At 40.6% G+C, this 20,329-nt stretch overlaps 1 protein-coding gene across 8 annotated transcripts in view; it reads right to left on the bottom strand.

The window, feature by feature from the left end:
- GRIK1 (glutamate ionotropic receptor kainate type subunit 1) overlaps positions 1-20,329 on the bottom strand; it is a 438,838-nt gene that overhangs the window by 110,561 nt on the left and 307,948 nt on the right. For 7 of the 8 annotated variants that reach the window (XM_043893053.1, XM_043893051.1, XM_043893054.1 and 4 more), the window contains exons 5-6: positions 13,311-13,364; positions 10,147-10,320 (exon numbers count right to left, since the gene is read on the bottom strand). In XM_043893053.1, coding sequence (XP_043748988.1) covers positions 10,147-10,320; positions 13,311-13,364 — 228 coding nt within the window. The remainder of the gene's footprint in view (positions 1-10,146; positions 10,321-13,310; positions 13,365-20,329) is intronic. The other variant, XM_043893056.1, reaches the window with a different exon arrangement.

The following is a 20,329-nucleotide window of genomic DNA, read 5'->3' as shown; positions in this document are numbered from 1 at the left end:
CTAAGGCCTATCTATTGACAGAATGGGCCTTTTTAAAAGGCAGTCTATTGTAATAGCTGACATTTATAGAGCATTTATATGTCAGGGCTTCCCAAGTGGCTCAGCAGTAAAGAATATGCCTGTAATGCAGGAGATTCAGGAGATATGGGTTTGATCCCTGGGTGGGGAAGATCCCCTAGAGGAAGAAATGAAAGCCCGCTCCAGTATTCTTGCCGGGAAAATCCCATGGACAGAGGAGCCTGGCAGGCTAGCTACAATCCGTAGGGTCACAAAGAGTTGGACACAACTGAGCATGCACATACATTGGTTTATATGTCAGGTACTCTTCCAAATATTTTGCAGTCATTGTGTCTTCACCATAATTTCTACTCCTTTATGGATGAAGAATTGACACAGTTACATGTTGTCCCCAAACTAGTGATGACAAAGCTAAGATTCAAACACAGGAAGCTGGTGCTCGGGTTTATGGTCTCAACCACAAAGCTGAGTTGCATCTAAACCAAGTATTTGTATGGTGATTTAATGGTTTAAATAATAGGTCAACATGATCAATATCCATTGGCGATTAACTACGTTCTAGACACTATAAGCATTTTACATGTTATCTCCTTTAATTACTGAAATTAAACCTTCCAAGTAGGTATTTTCCCCATTTTGAAAGTCAAGAGTGAAAGTGTTAGTCGCTTAATCATGTCCAATTCTTTGTCACCCCATGAACTGTAGTCCACCAAGCTCCTCTGTTCATGGAATTCTCCACGTAAGAAGACTGAAGTGAGCCAAAAGAAAAAAAGAAAAGACTGGAATGGGTAGCCATTTCCTTCTCCAGGAGATCTTCCAGACCCAGGGATCAAGCCCATGTCTTCTGCAGTGGCAGGCAGATTCTTTACCATCTGAGCCACCAGGGAAACCCAAACACAGACAGAGAAATTGAGGCTTGAATGTACCAGACATAACTTTAATAACAAGTTGCCTAAAGTTATATAGCCAGTAAGGGAAGGAGCAAGGATTTCATCTTGGGATGAATGCTGAGTTCAGAGGGTATGCTCTCAACTACCATGCTGTGGGGACCTGGGACTTTTGGGCCTTGGAATATAGCTTTTTAAAATATACATTTGTTTGTATATTCACTAATTGGCTGATTGATGATTGATTTGATAGAGAAACGTGAGGAGAGGAATTCCAATGGTCGAACTTTTCTATACACTTAACTTAGTCACTCGGATTTCAACTTTCTTTGTCAAGGTTGTCTCTATACTGAGCTAAGTAATAACAAGATTCAAAACTATAGGCCAGATTGGTGCGTTCCAAATTCAAAGAAGAAAATCATTTATTCTAAAATTATGCTTCCCCTTTTATACAATGTTTTCTTAGATTGAGAAGACATTTAAGTACTTTATAGCACAAATAAACTAGCACTGAATTTCCTCCCCTTTTCAGTTTTATGCTAGAGGCCTGCTTACCAAACAGCAACTCTCAAGCCATTTTAAGTAAATATATACAAAAAAAATGGCCAGTGTTTCAAATTTTATTCTTCCAAATATGTTTGTTTTCACATTCTATTTACACATAAAGCTTAGAAGACACCACATGCTCAGTGCCTCTAAAAGAATATTTTTACAGCACGTGGATCACAAAACAGGCACATTGAAAGTGGGCTTCTACAATGAGGTACCATTACACGCCAGTCAGGATGGCTGCTATCCAAAAGTCTATAAGCAATAAATGCTGGAGAGGGTGTGGAGAAAAGGAACCCTCTTACACTGTTGGTGGGAATGCAAACTAGTACAGCCGCTATGGAGAACAGTGTGGACATTCCTTAAAAAACCGGAAATAGAACTGCCATATGACCCAGCAATCCCACTCCTGGGCATACACACTGAGGAAACCAGATCTGAAAGAGACACGTGCACCCCAATGTTCGTCACAGCACTGTTTATAATAGCCAGGACATGGAAGCAACCTAGATGCCCATCAGCAGATGAATGGATAAGGAAGCTGTGGTACATATACACCATGGAATATTACTCAGCCGTTAAAAAGAATTCATTTGAATCAGTTCTAATGAGATGGATGAAACTGGAGCCCATTATACAGAGTGAGGTAAGCCAGAAAGATAAAGAACATTACAGCATACTAACACATATATATGGAATTTAGAAAGATGGTAACGACAACCCTATATGCAAAACAGAAAAAGAGACACAGATGTACAGAACAGGTTTTTGGACTCTGTGGGAGAAGGTGAGGGTGGGATGATCTGAGAGAACAGCATTGAAACAAGTATACTATCAAGGGTGAAACATATCACCAGACCAGGTTGGATGCACAAGACAAGTGCTTAGGGCTGGTGCACTGGGAAGACCCAGAGGGATGGGATGGAGAGGGAGGCGGGAGGAGGGGATCGGGATGGGGAACACATGTAAATCCATGGCTGATTCATGTCAATGTATGGCAAAAACCACTACAATAAAGATTGCCTCTTTAGAATATTCTGCCTAATCAGAGTGTCTTTGCATCACAGGGGTCGTGGGTAATGCAAATAATTTATGCTAACGGTGTGACTCATGGTGATTGCTTATTTTTGTTCACTTGGTGCTCTGGACCTTGTCACATTAGTTTGACCTCTGGAGTGGCTGGAGACTAACTGAAGCCAGCTAGGTAGATGCTCTTTGCCTATGTGACTGACCTCCCATAAAATCCCTGGACATTGAGGCTCAGATGCACTTCCCTGGTTGGCAACATGTGATACATTTTGTCACACATCTTTGCTGATGTGTGCACTGTCAATTCAGACTTGGTCTTCGTGACTTTTGTTGATGTTAATCTGTATCCTTTCTCTGTAATAAATTGTAATTATGAATATAACACCTTTTCTGATTTCTGAGTCTTCCTAAATGAAAGTGAAAGTTGCTCAGTCGTGTCCGACTCTTTGTGACCCTAGGGACTATACGGTCCATGAAATTCTCCAGGAGAGAATACTGGAGTGGGTAGCCTCTCCCTTCTCCAGGGGATCTTCCCAACCCAGGGACCGAACCCAGGTCTCCCGCTTTGCTGGTGGATTCTTTACCATCTGAGTCACCAGGGAAGCTCTTGGGGACCCCAATAAAGTGGCCTTGGGGACTCCAATACAAACCAATGAGATGCTATGCCACCTTAGGGATGAGAGCTAAAAGCCTGAGACAGCCTTATGGAGTCTCCACGTTTTGCTCCCTGCCTGGCATGTTGCTGTTGTTGGAAAAACCTAGAGGAGATCAGGGTGCTGAAGGGAGACCCACCCAGTCTTTGGAGAGCAAATATGTGAAATGTACGGATTTTCCATCTTCTCTCCAAATTTGGAAACATTCACATTACCCTGATATGGATAAACAAGTCGTTTCTCTAACAGTGAAATGCTTTCAAATAGTACCTCATCCCCCTCATTTCCTAGTTTCCTCTATTAAAATGTTAATATCTCACCCACACATAGAGCTAACAGCAAGTTGCCTCTTAGTATGAATTAGCTGGTCCTTCTTTTTCCTGAGACACGCCCCTTGAAACGAGGATTCTGGTAAGGGTGAGAAGCCTCGTGTTTTGGCTACAAGACCCCTGCAAGGGAGCACAAGCTGGTGGGGTGGAGGCTTCTGAGGGAGCCAAAGTGCTAGGAGAGTCGGTGAGCACTCGGGAAGTAGAGACGAGCAACTTGCAAGTGAGCTTGGGTTTGGAAGAAGGTTGTGGAAGGTAGCAAAGATACCACCTTGTACTCATTATCTAGAAATTCAGTAATTAGGAGAGCAGCTCTAGTGCAGTCTGGCACAGAAGTTGACATACTGAGAACCTCAATGAGTATTTGCCAGCTTTTGAGAAAGACAAGAATAGGGAAAAGAGGATTTATGTGGAGTTGGGAAACAGAACTGGGTAATGCCATTGGTCATACAAGGTCACACAGATCCCAGGGAAGAGGCTATCTTGGACTAGACTTGCAAACAGAAGAACGTGTGTCTTTGTAGAGAATTGGACCCTGCCTTGAATAAGATAGAATCTCTTCTTTCAGAAAGCCTTTTGTTCTTCTTTCATTGAATACAAATTGGCAAAACAGCAGGTGCCATTAAGTAAATTCAATATTATGTCCTAGAGGCTTTGTGTATGTTACCTAACTGAATTTGTAAAGTAACACTGTAAAGTATTATTATACAGAATGCAGATGAGCTAGGAGGTTCAGAGAGGCTACACAATTTAGGATATTTAGTTATTCAGGGACATAGGAAGGACTAAACTAGGTTTTCCTAATCTGGAAAGATCTTGCTTTTTCCACTGAATCCCACTGCCTGTTTTATCAGAAGGGTAGACACGACGGCAGTAGACACTCAGGGTGACTCTCAAGTTGGAGACTCAGAGTTGCCTTCTCTATGGATCATCATTACAGGAAACAGTTACATGTGAGATGAGGGTACTGACTTAACTTCACATTGTGAATGCATTTGAAGAACTGGGAAGGCAGATGACAAATCAAAGCTTTGTTGTTTCCATGGCTCTGTGTCATATTGAATAACACAGAATTTTGGTTCACAGTCAGAGAAGAATCCATCTGAGAATGGGCCACTCCATTACCAAAGTCTGTCCTCAAAACCCAATAGATTGAATTAGTCCAAGAGAGAAATTTAACCGTAGAGAAAAGAAATGAAGTACATTTTACAAAATCACTCTATTCAGTTAACTAACACTTCAGTTGATAAAACACTCTTTTTAAATCTCAAGGTGTTTTTAAATAATGAGTTTCACTATTTTTGTACTCTTGACTCAGTAACAGTTTTCTTAATTAACTCAATTTTGACCCTGTTTTTAATGTCAATTTTTTTTTATTATTAATATATATATGTCTTACCTCTGAAGTCAAAATTCTTGGACTTACATATTTTCAGGTTTGAGTGTGTTCTGACATAATAATATGCTTTGAAGATATTTTTAGTGCATAATGTTCTAAGAAATTCTTAATTGTTAAAACATTGAAAAGTAGATAAGTAGATGGAATGTCAAAATACATAGGTTTTTAAAAATATCCTATATATTATGTTCATAAGGGCATCTGTGCATGTACTTGGCACACATGAAGATAAAGGACTATAGGGAGATTCACTTTGGAGAACAGTGAGGAAATGGCATGCGATTTTGGAGAAAGCAATTTCATTAAAAGAGTATTACTTAATTATCGATAGTGGTTAGTGTATGACTAATTTTTGAAATAATATTATTACTTTAGAATAATCTCTATTTTTATTAATCATGCCCATTTCTCATTTATAGAAGCTCTCTTTGGACTTTTGCAGTATTATCTCAGGGCTACATGCATATTTTTCATTTAATATCTTGTGTCTTAGTAGACCTCAGTGCATACGTAGTAGACCTCAATTATTTAGTACATTAATTCTTTTATTAAATGCGTGTTTATTGAAGGTCTGTTTTGTGCCAGCCTCTTCCTAGTGTTGAGAACAGAGCAGAATATGAACAGACAGAATTTCCAGCTTCATGTATTTATATCCTTGCTGGTGATAGCACCAAACAAACAGATCTGAATGTGACCTATCGGCATCAGGGCCGCAGAGAAAAGTAACACAGGTTAGCAGAGGGAGAATAAGAGGAAGAGGGGGTTCTAGACTAGGTAGCAGGCTCATAGAAGGTGTCTTCAGGGATGTAACCTTTGAGCAAACCTGAATAGGGGAACGTTCCAAGCCCTGGAAGCAGCAAATGCTAGAGATGCAGGAATGAAGTAAGTCCAAAAGAGAAAAACAAATCTTTCATATTAGCCCAAAATGTGGAATCTAGAAAAATGGTAAAGATGAACCTATTTGCAAAGCAGAAGCACAGATATAGACTTAAAGAACGAACACATGGACACTAAGAGGGGAAAGGTGCTGTGGGATGACTTGGGGGACTGAGACTGACCTATATACTCCATGGACACTATGCATAAAGCGTAACTAGTGAGAACCTACTGCATAACGAAGGAAATCCACAAAAGGGGGCATATATGTATACGTATGCCAGACTCACTCATCTCACACGTCAGTAAAGCAATGCTCAAAATTCTCCAAGTCAGGCTTCAACAGGACATGAACTGTGAACTTCCAGATGTTTAGGCTGGTTTTAGAAAAGACAGAGGAACCAGAGATCAAATTGTCAACATCCGTTGGATTATTGAAAAAGCAAGAGAGTTCCAGAAAAACTTCTATTTCTGTTTTATTGACTATGCCAAAGCCTTTGACTGTGTGGATGACAACAGACTGTGGAAAATTCTGAAAGAGACGGGAATACCAGACCACCTGACCTGCCTCTTGAGAAATCTGTATGCAGGTCAGGAAGCAACAGTTAGAAGTGGATGTAGAAAAACAGACTGGTTCCAAATAGGAAAAGGAGTATGTCAAGGCTGTATATTGTTGCCCTGCTTATTTAACTTATATGCAGAGTACATCATGAGAAATGCTGGGCTGGAAAAAGCACAAGCTGGAATCAAGATTGCTGAGAGAAATATCAGTAAAGCCTCAGGTATGCAGATGACACCACCCTTATGGCATAAAGCAAACAAGAACTAAAGAGCCTCTTGATGAAAGTGAAAGAGGAGAGTGACAAAGTTGGCTTAAAACTCAACATTAAGAAAACTAAGATCATGGCATCTGGTCCCATCACTTCATGGCAAATAGATGGGGAAACAGTGGAAATGGTGACAGACTTTATTTTGGGGGGCTCCAAAATCACTGCAGATGGTGACTGCAGCCATGAAATTAAAAGACGTTTATTCCTTGGAAGAAAAGTTATGACCAACCTAGACAGCATATTAAAAAGCAGAGACATTTCTTTGCCAGCAAAGGTCCATCTCGTCAAGGCTATGGTTTTTCCAGTGGTCATGTATGGATGTGAGAGTTGGACTATAAAGAAAGCTGAGTGTCGAAGAATTGATGCTGTGGTGTTGGAGAAGACTCTTGAGAGTCCCTTGGACTGCAAGGAGATCCAACCAATCCATCCTAAAGGAGATCAGTCCTGGATGTTCATTGGAAGGACTGATGCTGAAGCTGAAACTCCAATCATTTGGCCACCTGATGAGAAGAACTGACTCATTGGAAAAGACCCTGATTCCGGGAAAGATTGAAGGTGGGAGGAGAAGGGGACGACAGAGGATGAGGTGGTTGGATGGCATCACCGACTCAATGGACATGAGTTTGAGTAAATTCCAGGAGTTGGTGATTGGACAGGGAGGCCTGGTGTGCTGCAGTCCATGGGGTCGCAAAGAGTCGGACACGACTGAGTGACTGAACTGAACTGATGCCTGACTCACAGCAGGAAATAACACAACATTGTAAAGCAACTATACTCCAATAAAATTTAGGAAAAAAAATAATAATGAATGAAATATGGATCGGAGATATATAGACACAGTGGAATTGAAACCAAAGGAGTTTTTATCTTTAAGGTAGAGAAGAAGGAGTTTGAGTTCAGAGGCTATTTGAGAACAAAGACTTGTTAACACTGGGCCTGGTCTTGGGGGCCTGGGGTGTGCTCTCTTCATTCAACCATCAGTTCATCAGATGCCCTTATTGTTGCTGTGGTTCAGTTGCTAAGTCGTGTCTGACTCTTTGCAACCCCATGGACTGCAGCAAGCCAGGCTTCCCTGTCCTTCACTATCTCATAGAGTTTGGTCAAGCTCATGTCCATCAAGTCGGTGATGGGCTATCCAACCATCTCATCCTCTTTTGCCCCCTTTCTCCTCTTGTCCTCCATCTTTCCCAGCATCAGGGTCTTTTCCAGTGAGTCAGCTCTTCGCATCAAGTGGCCAAAGTATTGGAGCTTCAGCTACAGCATCAGTCCTTTGCGTGAATATTCAGAGTTGGTTTCCCTTATTATACTTGCCCTTTAAGCTTCCTGTGACTGTTTCTATACTCCCAAATCAGCCAAAATGAAACAGTGAACTGCAAAATGGACTCTTTGAAAAAATACAGGTCAACATATGCTTCACAGGATCAATAGCAAGGCTCTATCTGCATAACCGTGGGATCTGCCTTCTAGTGGCCAACTGAGAGTTACCACTGTTTTTCACCAGTAATGTCATAATCTAACATAGTTGCTCTACCCACTTTTATAGCAACCTGCTGAGCCACCTTCTGTTCTAATAAATCCCTATTTCCTTTTAGAGTTTATAATAATAACAACAACAACAACGCTAGTAACAATGACTCCTCTGGTTAGATGAGAAGACTATAGTAAACTCTAGAGAGAGTCTCTCATCCCTGGGGACCTGGGGCTGCCATGCTTCCTGTCCACAGGACTGGTGAGCCTGGCTGGGTGGGAACTGTATGGTTCTGTCTGCCTCATTCAGTGCTTTGTCTCATCTCAGTCAATATGCACAAACTCTTCTGTCAGCTCAGTATAATTGAAGACAATGGACAATTTTTGTTTTTGATAAATTAAGACATACTTGTGATGAATAATTAATGTCTGGCATGAATTCACATCTATATTAAGGTAGGTCCAAGCTCTAACTCTTTCAGTGGTACTCAAGGAACACAGGTAAAAATGACTTGCAATCTCATCCTGTGATAGAGATCTTGCTTGAGAAGTGGGGGTAAAGGGTGGACAGAAGGTTTTGAACTGTATTTGAACACATTGGGATTACAACTCCAGGAGGAAAAATATACCAGCAACTTTTTTTTAGTCTCTCTCCTTCCCTCCCTCCCTTTCTCTCTCTTTCTTTATCTTTCCTTACAGAAGTCTAGCATTTCCTTGGATATTTTCTACTTCTTATTCAAAGCAAAGTTTCAAGTCATCCCAAGGCTCATTTGTACCAAAATGCTTTCCATCATTATCTCTCAGATCACTTTGTATATTTTAAGGGTTATTTCAGATCTGAACAAAAGACAGGGACCTTAAACATGGAATCATCCAGAACCACTTAATTCATTTGTTTCTTCTTCTTTTTTTTTTTTCATTTGTACCTTGTTCAAAAAAGATAGAAAAAGAATAGAAATCCCAAGTTTATTTATCTGTGAGATGATGCCTTTCAGTTATCAGTAAATTGCATCTTAAAAGCAAGAGTGTTTCTCCCGATGATGGGAACAGAGAATGAAATACTATGCCAATTTAAAATGCTATTACCTGCCCGCATTCCCAATATCTTTTCCCTTGGATGACACTGTTCTGACATAGAGATCTTTTTTTTTTTCTTTTATTTCCTGCAATTTTCTTTCATCACACAGGGAGCTTCATTAGAGAAATAAAGCTAGGGTAGGTGCATTTGACAACAAGAGACAGATGATGTTAGTGAGAAGCTCTCTGATGAGGCAGTTTGCAATTTATGTGTTAGCAGAGTACCTCTCTCTCCGTAGGAGGCAGGCTTGGCATCTGCTTTGAGAGCGACATATGGCTGGTGTAAAGCACCGTGAATGCCTGCAAAGGTGCGCCTTCCTGCACCCTGGACAAGAAGAATGTGAACACTCCAACCGTATGGAAATCTGGATTTTTCCACGTGTGCCTCTGCTTGCTGAGATGTGGCAGAAGCAAGGAGAGCAAACTGGTTCTGAAGAACCTCTACAGGCAGCTTGCTCCTCCTCTTTCCCTCCCTCCTTCCCAAGGCAACGTTCCCGGGGGTAACCCTTTTCCTATTTCCCCTTGCTTTGGTTTATGCTTTGCCTCCATTTAGCTGACAGTGGTGACAGTCTTGCATTTACCTTTTAATCTGAGGCCCTTACTGTCAGGAAGTTGCAAAAAGCAATTTTTGACAGTTGCCATGCCCAAGCTCTTAAAATCCATAAAAATCCTTCCTCCTCCTCGCATACAAGTCTAGGCACAGGTTATAACACGTTTTCTTTGCACGATAGAAAGCATGCTATCTGTGTGCTAAGTCGCTTCAGTTGTATCTGACTCTTTGCAACCCACAGGACTGTAGCCTGCCAGGCTCCTCTGTCCATAGAAGTCTCTGGGCAAGAATACTGGAGTGGATAGCCATTCTCTTCTCCAGGGGATTTTCCTGACCTAGGGATGGAACCTGGGTCTCCTGCATTGAAGGCAGATTCTTTGCCACCTGGGTTACCAGGATAGCCCATAGAAAGCATATGATATTCTTAACCTAACCCCTGAGGAAGTCAAACATGATCTCAAATAATTTTATTTAAAGCCACTTACTGTCATCATGCCATCCAAAAGGCCAGTCTCAGGCCTGGGTGGGGCCTGCAATCTCTCCATGGACCACTTCTCGATGATGGCAGACACGTGAGGGTTGTCAATATTAAGCAGCCGAAACCCAGTCATGTTTACACCACTGTACCTATAGAGTTCCAGATCTAAAGCAAATAAGTCCTGCGCAGTATTAAAAATGATAAAAGTAGAAAGAGTTAATATTGTCAGTGTTCTTGATGCAAAAGAGAGCTAATGCTTGCAGAAGCAACAAACAGATTAAAATAAGCATGGCAGCCATCATCACATTGGTTCTATGAAATAACGTTTCCTGTTGTTCTTCATTTGCATGCTGCCTGGCAAGTTCTAAGGCAGTAATAATTTTCATTTTCATCTATTTGTTTTTGCAATAGTGTTAGAATTTGTATAAACCGAGAACAGGAATTAAGCTGCCAGTAATTAGCAAGCCCTCGGACATAGGATATGCCATTCTGAGAAGCTAGAGAATTTTGTTCCTAAGGATATAGTCCTCTGGGGAGTTGAAAGGGGCCTTTGTGTCCATTCGTACACTGACTTTCTTTTCTAGACGAGGAAACTGAGGTCCTGAGTGGTGATGTGACTGGCCTGTAGTGGCAGTACCACTTGTCTCCCTCGTAACTTTCTGCCCCACGCTGCAAAGGAGGTGAAGTTTGGATCTTGCATATACATTTGACAGGAAGATCACTCTCAGCAAAAACAAAAAAACCCCAACCATTTCCTGGCTCATTGAAACTAATCTATGTCTCATATAATGAGAGCATGAAAATTGCTCACTGGACACAAGCTTAGAATAAGAACCAAGGGTTCTTTTCAGAGAATAAACTAGAGCCTGTGGTTGTGTGGATATGAATATCTTATCAGTAGAACTTGTTCTTTTTAGGTAATGTTTCAGGGGAAAGAACTTGAACCCATCCTAGTATTTTCCATTGTATATGAGGGCTGAATTTAAACCAAAAATTTTGTCGGTTTGCATTTAAAATAGACTTAAGTGACCATTTCACCTTTTGTCTATAAAGAAAAGAGACTGTAAAGGATGTCATTAAAATATCTCACATTTTGGAATGAACCAAAATTTCAAAACAGTATTTAACAGTTAATAAAAGAAAAAAAAAACTTCCATAAAAATTTTCTACCAGTGTAACTGCTTTATTGAAAGTACAAGACAGCACATTACCTGTGATGACAGTTGTTACTAAGAGGAAAACTTCAGAAACATTTCATGATTTATATGTGTGGAAGATAAATATGCATGTATTATTTTGAATAACTCTTCTGTATCACTACTTCCAAGATAACTTTAGACTAGACTGCGGAATCTTAAGAATGCAGTTCTGAATACCTGGCTCATGTGAGAAAAAATGCTCTGCATTTTAAACTGTTATGCTTACTTCCCTTGCACTGAGTGACTAATTTTCTTTTTCCTTTAAGTTTCATTGATACTCATGAACAAAAGTGGTAAGACAACAAAAGCAAAGCATGGCAGAATGCAGATAAAACCAAAGGAAATTGCTTAAAGAAGTAAATTTAAAGAATAAGATCCAAGGCAGAATGATTCCTTTAGCACACTCAATGAATACAAGGAAAGTTATTCAAGTTACAGGGGGTCAGAGGGAAACTTCCAGGATGTATATTGATTCCCTTATTAATTCAACAGTACAGAAATACAATACACTCATGTGAATATGCTAAATACGTTGAATATTCATTTGGTCTCCAAATTGTTTCTGTGCAAGACAGAATAAGCAGAGTTCGAGGGCCAATTTTCAACATCCCCTTGTTAGTGGAGGATGAGGCAACAAGTAAGAGTGTGAAGGCAACTGGTCTGTCCTTCCATTGAAGAGTAGCCTTCTTAGGCTTCATTGTTTATATTTTTCTCAAATTTCAACCAAACTAACTCTTAAAGGCATATACACCTGAGAAGGATAGAAAGTTCAGAGGCAGATGGCGATCTCACCTTGAGTAAGACGTACGTGTTCATGGTGGTGGGGATGGGCAATAGTTGTGAGCAGAGTAAGACACTTTCTAGTTCTCAGGGTCTCCCTTGACTCTTCTGATAGAGGACCCCATCAGGATGTCAACGAGGGGGTGAAGACCACGGAAACTTCAGTTCAGGAACTTCTGCCCTGCGTCCCACTCCCTGACTCCGAGCTCCGGAGCAGTGATAATTTTAACAGCTACCCCAAAGCATTAGTCTTGTGATATCCTCTGTAGCCCTCCCTGCTCTCAGGAATGGAGTTTACTGCTTCCAGAAGTAGGTGCCCGAGACCTGTCTGGTCCTTGTTCCAAAGGCTTTGATTTCCCTAATGCACCAGCCTGCTTTGCCAGATTCCTTTGGGAAAATGATACTCTTGTTGAATCTCGCAAATCTGGGCAGACTTTAGCTGACACACTTTTACAGGTTAGAAATGGAGGTTGACCACATGTCTTCTTCTCATGTAAGAGAATGGAGCGTGTGTGCTGGGAGTGGTGTAGTGTGTGTGTGGCTGAGAGCTAGCACATCATTCTGATGTGTTAAATGCTTCAACCATTCTTCCTCGACCTGATAATCTCTCAAAAGTTAAGATTGTATAGCTTCTTTTGAATGTCTCAGGCTTAGAGCCATAGTTTTTCTTATGATGAAGAATGTTCAATGTGGAAAGCCTCTACCAAGTTCCTTATCTTGGTAGTCTTCCAAACACCTGACAGGTGACCCCTGGCTAAACCAGCTGCCCCCTGGACACAGGTGGGGAAATCACATCAGATAGCATGCCAAGATACACTTTAATGTGTCCTCTAGTACATGTAGAAAATATAGATGACTCTTCTTTATTAATAGTTTGTATTTTGGCAGCTTCTATTTAATGGAAGCTTTATTTTAATTCCTTTCTGGATGCACAGGCATTGATGCTAGTTAAGAAAAGAAAGAAGGGAGGGAGGGAGGAAGGAAAGAAAGGAAGAAAGAAAGAAGGAAAGGAAGGAAGGAAGGAAGGAACAAAGGAAGATACTTGCTGTTTACCGTTTCTAGATTTAGAGGATTCTTAGGAAAATAAAACAAACCTCCATGACAATATCCTGCCTTTGACACCAGGGCTGACTTTAAAATAAGCAAAGATTTTTTTGATAGTGTAAAATACATTTCCATCAGATATGCTTACCAGGGTTGTGAAAAAGTAATGATAGTATTCAGTCATCATGCCCATGAACAGGATCTGCCAAAGAGAAATAAGGGAAAAGAATCAGAAACAGAATTAGAAGAAGAAATAGATGATTAGTAGGTTGACTGCAGTAGCCTGAAGATATAGAATAGGAAGGAGCTTTGGAAATCCAGAGACTCAGTAGAGAGAAACCTGAGGCAAAGCAGTGATTAACGTGGAGCTAGGACCCAGGCCACTGACCTCCACCCTATGTGTTTTCATCACGTTATGCTTGACCTTCATGGGAGAAATTGGTCGGCTGATCAAATTGAAAAGTAGTTCATGATCAACGTATTTTATATCTGGAGCTGTCCATAATGGCTCAGAGACTTACCTTTTCTACACTTGGGTTTCTGAGTAATCCCATGCTGAGGTATATATTTTATTGATCTTCTTAGCTTTAGCACTTATCATAATGCCTCAGAGTAAAACTCATTAAATGTTGAATTGGCAATACTGATATGTAGATGTATTTAAATGAAAATCTATACATATTCATATCGCTGAAACTCTCCTTTCTACCTTTTCCCATCTTATCCCATCTTATGAATAGGCAAAAGAGGGTTGTTTATAAATAGAAAGATGGAACTATTTTTGTACTTCTTCTCACTGCCTCTTAAGTCTGATTCTGTTACCTAACTGGGAACCTGGCAGTTGCAACATTCTGTGTGTATGGTTTTTGTTTGGTGGGGAGGAGAAAAAAAGAGGTAAACAGAAAAGACAAAGATTCTAAATAGAGGTAGTTTCTTAGACTGTGGTCTTTCTCTTGGATTCCTGGAAATGGTGTCCACTGAGATGAAAATGAAAGAGGAGAGTGACAAAGTTGGCTTAAAGCTCAACATTCAGAAAACTGAGATCATGGCATCTGGTCCCATCACTTCATGGGAAATAGATGGGGAAACAGTGGAAACAGTGGCTGACTTTATTTTGGGGGGCTCCAAAATCACTATAGATGGTGATTGCAGCCATGAAATTAAAAGACACTTGCTCCTTGGAAGAAAAACTATGACCAACCTAGACAGCATATTAAAAAGCAGAGACATTACTTTGTCAACAAAGGTCCATCTAGTTAAGGCTATGGTTTTTCCAGTGGTCATGGATGGATGTGAGAGTTGGACTATAAAGAAAGCTAAGTGCTGAAGAATTGATGCTTTTGAACTGTGGTGTTGGAGAAGACTCTGGAGAGTCCCTTGGACTGCAAGGAGATCCAACCAGTCCATCCTAAAGGAGATCAGTCCTGGGTGTTCATTGGGAGGACTGATGTTGAAGCTGAAACTCCAATACTTTGGCCACCTGATGTGACGAGCTGACTCATTGGAAAAGAACCTGATGCTGGGAAAGATTGAAGGCAGGAGGAGAAGGGGACGACAGAGGATGAGATGGCTGGATGGCATCACCAACTCAGTGGACATGAATTTGGGTAAACTCCGGGAGTTGGTGATTGGACAGGGAGGCCTGGTGTGCTGCAGTCCATGGGGTCGCAAAGAGTCGGACACAACTGAGCAACTGAACTGAACTGAACTGAGAAGAAACAGTTCCACGTACTTTGGAGGTAGGATTGTCATTAATCTTTTAAATCAAGAGTATCACTTTCTTAGGTTTCCCTGGTGGCTCAGTGGTAGAGAATCTGCCTGCCAACCCAGGAGACGAGGGTTTGATCCCTGAGTTGGGAAGATTCCCTGGAGAAGGAAATGGCAACCCACTGCAGTATTCTTTCCTGGGAAATCCCATGGACAGAGGAGCCTGGCAGGATACCGTCCATGGGGTCACAAAAGAGTCCAGTAGGACTCAGTGAGTAAGTGAGGACAGCATCACCTTCCTTGGGGCTGGTCACTGAAAGACTGGGTGCTGTGTTTTTGTTATCTGCCTAGAATGGAGAAGACTCGGAAATCAAACTTTCAAGACAGTTATCCCCATCACTCATAAATTCTGGATTCAAATGAGAATCCCCTCCGGAAGCTTTAAAATCAGATATTCTTAGACTCCATCCCAGAGACCGCTTGAATTAGAATTTCTAAGAGTGGAGTTTCTGTATTTCACAACAATGGTTGGGAATCACTGCTCTATGGAAAACATGTCCATTTGCATTATGGGCTTTCATAACTTCAGTTTATGAAGCGTGGATTGAAAAGGTCTTCAGAAAAGCAATACAAGTTATCAGAGCTTTTGGAAGGTGCCTAAGATATGCAAACTAGAAAGATTTTACATCAAAGGGGAGGGAGCATTTGGAGACAGCACATAAGATACACACAGATCTGACACTTCCTGTGCTTTCACTGCTAACACGGAAACAAGAGGAATATTTAGTGAAATTGTAATGTCATGAAGGTAAGACAAATGAGAGGAAACTCTCCCTATGAATCATAAGCCCACAGTATGCAAGTCACTCCTATGGTGATAACAAGACCAGGGGCACAAAAGGATTTTTAACAGGGTGAATTGCTTTAGGGCCATCAATAACACTTAAAGGCATGCGTGGTGAGGTCTTGTGACCTGATCTCTTATATCATTGGAGAATAAAGAGCTAACCTGCTGGGGTCACTCAGAATTCAACTTTTCATTTTGGTCGTTAGTGTAATTGCAGCTGAGATTATCTCTTGAAAGGGAACTGGAAAGTTTTATGTCAAGATACAGACCTGGACACTGAGGTTTAAAATATTATTTCTGGAACTGAAAAAAACACCAAGGCACCTGAATTTTCAGCCTTTTATATGGGCGGATTTTTCTTTTTAAACTTTATTATGGAGGCATTTGACCACCAATTGAGAGCACAGATTTTTTTTTCTTAAAGCAAACATTCAACTAATTACTATTATTTGTAATTCCTGGAGGCAAATACGCATCTAAAATGTCTCTTATTTAATGTTAGAAAAGAGTTATGCAGATGCAGTGAATAAACAGCTAATGAACCTGCTTTTGTTGGTTCTGACCTTGGGTCTTCCACATACACTTTTTATTTGATATTCCACAAAAATCCCCATTCTTGACTTTCCTACCTAGAGCCTAGGTCAGTGCATCCTAGAATGAAAATTAAGAAGCAAATATAATCATGGATCATTGAGCTCTCAACCTCGTGGACTCTCTAGGACTTGGGTTAATGAGAAACTTTTAGATTGAAATAAAACTAATATCAACTCATTGGAAAAGACCCTGATGCTGGGAATGATTGAAAGCAAAAGTAGAAGAGAGCGGCAGAGGATTAGATGGTTATATAGCATCACTGACTCAGTAGATACAAATTTAAGTAAACTCCAGGAGATAGAGAAGGATAGGGAAACCTGGTGTGCTGTAGTCCATGGGGTTGCAAAGAGTTAGACATGACTTAGTGACTGAACAACAACAACAAAAAGTCAATTTCACCAAAGGTGATGTTTCTTAAACAATTGTGCTTATAATGATTTGTAGACTGATTAGGACTGGCTGCTCTGTTGTCTAATAGTTGTATACACTGCATTTTGTAGCATTCATATAATGATTTTCTTTCTGTGTCAACAATGGTATTTCAACTAAAAGTCATTAAGGGATTATGAAAATGTCACATCAAGATAAAAGTCAGTTTTTTAAATAAAGAGTGTAATCATGATATGGGGATTTTTAAATGGCTCTTTGCAAAGCTGACTTTTTCCTAACAAATAATATTTTAAATTTTGTTACTGTGCTTTGCTGAATTGACCAGGAGGTGCTGACCTAGGCAGTGTATACTTTATCAAGACAGTATTGCCAGGGACTGTTTTTGGCTCTACTAAAATTATTTTTAATGTTGCAAAGCACATCACATCACACACACTAATAAGTGATAAATATGGCTGTCAATACTATTTATATTGATGCCACATCCCCCTTAATTGCTTCCACCAATATTTTAATAATGGTTGTTTCCTAACAGAATTATTTTTATTAAATAAATCCTTGAGATCATATTATTAATGTAGATTAATGGTAAAAATCTAGCTCTTTCAATACCATTGTATATCTATAGTAGGGATTTATCCAGTACCTATTAGTCTTCTTGATTTTGCAAGACCCACAGTGTAGACTTCATTAAAACCACTGCCAATTTTCCAAATTGAAAGGCACATGATAGGATTATATTTCTTTGGTCCTTGAGCTTGGGTGTGGTCATGTGCTGGTTTTGGTCAAGGAAGAGGGAACGTGATTGATTTATGTCACCCTCTTCATCCTGACAGAGATCTCACTCACCCTGACTAACATGTTAGGTGACTAACATGGTTATCAGTGCCAGGCAAACTGAGTTGTTTGTTTTTTTTTTTTTTCTGAATAAATACAATTTTCTGTTTCATGAATACTGCAGAATATGTCATGTGTGTGTTTTGATTATTAGGGACTTTAGGGTCAAAATTGTGGGTCCTCCATTAACAACTAATCAGGAAAAAGGATATATATTCTATGTACTAATGTCATTCAGATTTATGGTTTTCTTATCTAATACTCCCCTTGATGCCAACTCCTCTCCTTTCTTAAAAAAATTTATGACTTTGTTTCAAATTATTTTTCTAGGCTACTTTGATTCTTTGTGTAATAAAGATATAACATAAATAATCATGGTTGAGATAAGCTTAATAATTTTCTTTTTCCATAAAGAAAGATGAACTATTCAGATCTGATGTAACTGGGCTGGGTAACAAAAAAGGTCTCCAGCAAAATACTATTCATAGTTAATCATACTCTATGTCCATACAGAATCAGTTATAAGAACTCAAAGGTTTTCATAGATGGTGACAGTTCATGTTGTGTCAACTTGACTGGGCCAAGGGGTGCCCAGATTAAACATTATTTCTGGATGTATCTTTGAGGATGTTTCCAGATAAATAAGCTTTTGATAAAGCAGATGATCCTCCCCAGTAGGAGGCATCATCCAATCCCCTAAGAGCTTGATTAGAACAAAAAGGCAGAGGAAGAAGGAATTCACCCTTTTTCCTTCTTACCTGACTGCCTGTGCAGGGACACTGGCTTTCTCCAGGCCTAGGGCTGAGATTTTCACTGTTGAACTCTTCTGGTGTTCAGGCCTACAGTTTCAGCCTATAATTATCCCACAGCTTTCCTGGGTCTCTAGCTTGTAGATGGTGGATTGTGAGCCTTCTCTGTCTCCATAGCTCAACTGGTAAAGAATCCACCTGCAATGCGGGAGACCTAGGTTCGATTCCTGGGTTGGGAAGATCCCCTGGAGAAAGGAAAGACTACCCACTCCATTATCCTGACCTGGAGAATTCCACAGACTGTATAGTCTGTGGGTTTGTTTAGGGGAAGCACGCTGACTGAAACTGCCTACCCTAGCCAGACACCATAGTGACCATTTCATGAGTTGTTTTATGACAGGAGGTCCTGGTAAGGAACACAGAACTAATAAGCCACCACCAACCGGAAGAATTCAGGAAAGGTCAAAAGGAGACACCACATGTCCGACCACCTCCCAGAATCCTTCTCTCTGGCGTCCATTTGGCTGAACAAGGCGTGCACCACCAGGAAGGACTCTGAGTCAGAATGATTGGCTAAAGACAACCCGGAAACTAATCCCATCACCATAAAACCCGAGACTGTGAGCCATGTGGCAGAGGTGTTCTCCTGGGTTCCCTCACCCTCCTGCTCTCCACCTGGGTGCCCTTTCCCAATAAAATCTCTTGCTTTGTCAGCACATGTGTCTCCTTGGACAATTCATTTATGAGCGTTAAACAAGAGCCCAGTTTCAGGCTCTGGAAGGGGCACCCTTCCCTGCAACAGGATTGCAAAGAGTCGGACAGGACTAAGCAACTTTCACTTCACTTCACTTCCGTCTCCATAGTTATATGAACCAATTCCTCATAATAAATTTCTTCATGTACATTTCCTATTGATTCTGTTTCTCTGGAGAACCCTGGCTAATACAGAGAACAATAGAAAAATATTAAAAGTCCTACATAGTCTGCATACGTATGATGTTCCATTCTATCTAGATAACACATTCCTTAAACCAGTGAGGGGAAGGGTGACTGACACCTACATGAAGGCTTTCTCTGTATCAGGCTACTACAGATATGCCACAAGACTATTCTATTGCTTCAGTGGTTAGAAAATAATTATAGTTTTCTTTTTTTGTAGTTAAAATGAATTATTAAGAGGCAGAACAAAACCCATTGCCAGTTGACTCTTGGAAGAACAATTCTAATGACCCCTCTGTTATTAAGATACTCTGAAATATCAGTTCAGTTCAGTTCAGTCGCTCAGTCTTGTCTGACTCTTTGCGACCCCATGGACCGCAGCACGCCAGGCCTCCCTGTCCATCACCAACTCCCGGAGTCTACTCAAACTCATGTCCACTGAGTTGGTGATGCCATCCAGCCATCTCATCCTCTGTCGTCCCCTTCTCCTCCCGCCTTCAATCTTTCCCAGCATCAGGTTCTTTTCCAATGAGTCACTTCTTCGCATCAGGTGGCCAAAGTATTGGAGTTTCAGCTTCAACATCAGTCCTTCCAATGAATATTCAGGACTGATTTCCTTTAGGATGGACTGGTTGGATCTTCTTGCAGTCTGAGGGACTCTCAAGAATCTTCTCCAACACCACAGTTCAAAAGCATCAATTCTTTGGCACTCAGCTTTCTTTATAGTCCAACTCTCACATCCATACATAACTACTGGAAAAACCATAGCTTTGACTAGATGGACCTTTGTTGGCAAAGTAATGTCTCTGCTTTTTAATATGCTATCTAGGTTGGTCATAGCTTTTCTTAATAGTTCTTGCCCAATAACTATGATGGCACCACCCTGGCTCAGCTGCTCTCTGGAGTTTTTACAATTGAACCTCATGGCTTTGTTCACAATAGCACTGACTCTTCTTGATCTAGCTCTATTGTTCTTCGAAAAGACTACCTCTTGGATTTAGATCAGTAAATGTTATCACATACAGCCTGAGCATCACAAAGGCCATATTTTAGATTGTCTTGACAGCCTTCATTCAAGTCTAGGTGAAGATAGTTTGGGGGTCA

The sequence above is a fragment of the Cervus elaphus genome, chromosome 31 (assembly GCF_910594005.1).
Source record: "Cervus elaphus chromosome 31, mCerEla1.1, whole genome shotgun sequence".
Taxonomy (NCBI): Eukaryota; Metazoa; Chordata; class Mammalia; order Artiodactyla; family Cervidae; genus Cervus; species Cervus elaphus.
The sequence above is the reverse complement of the archived record's forward strand: the minus strand, read 5'-3'. Positions and strand labels throughout refer to the sequence as shown.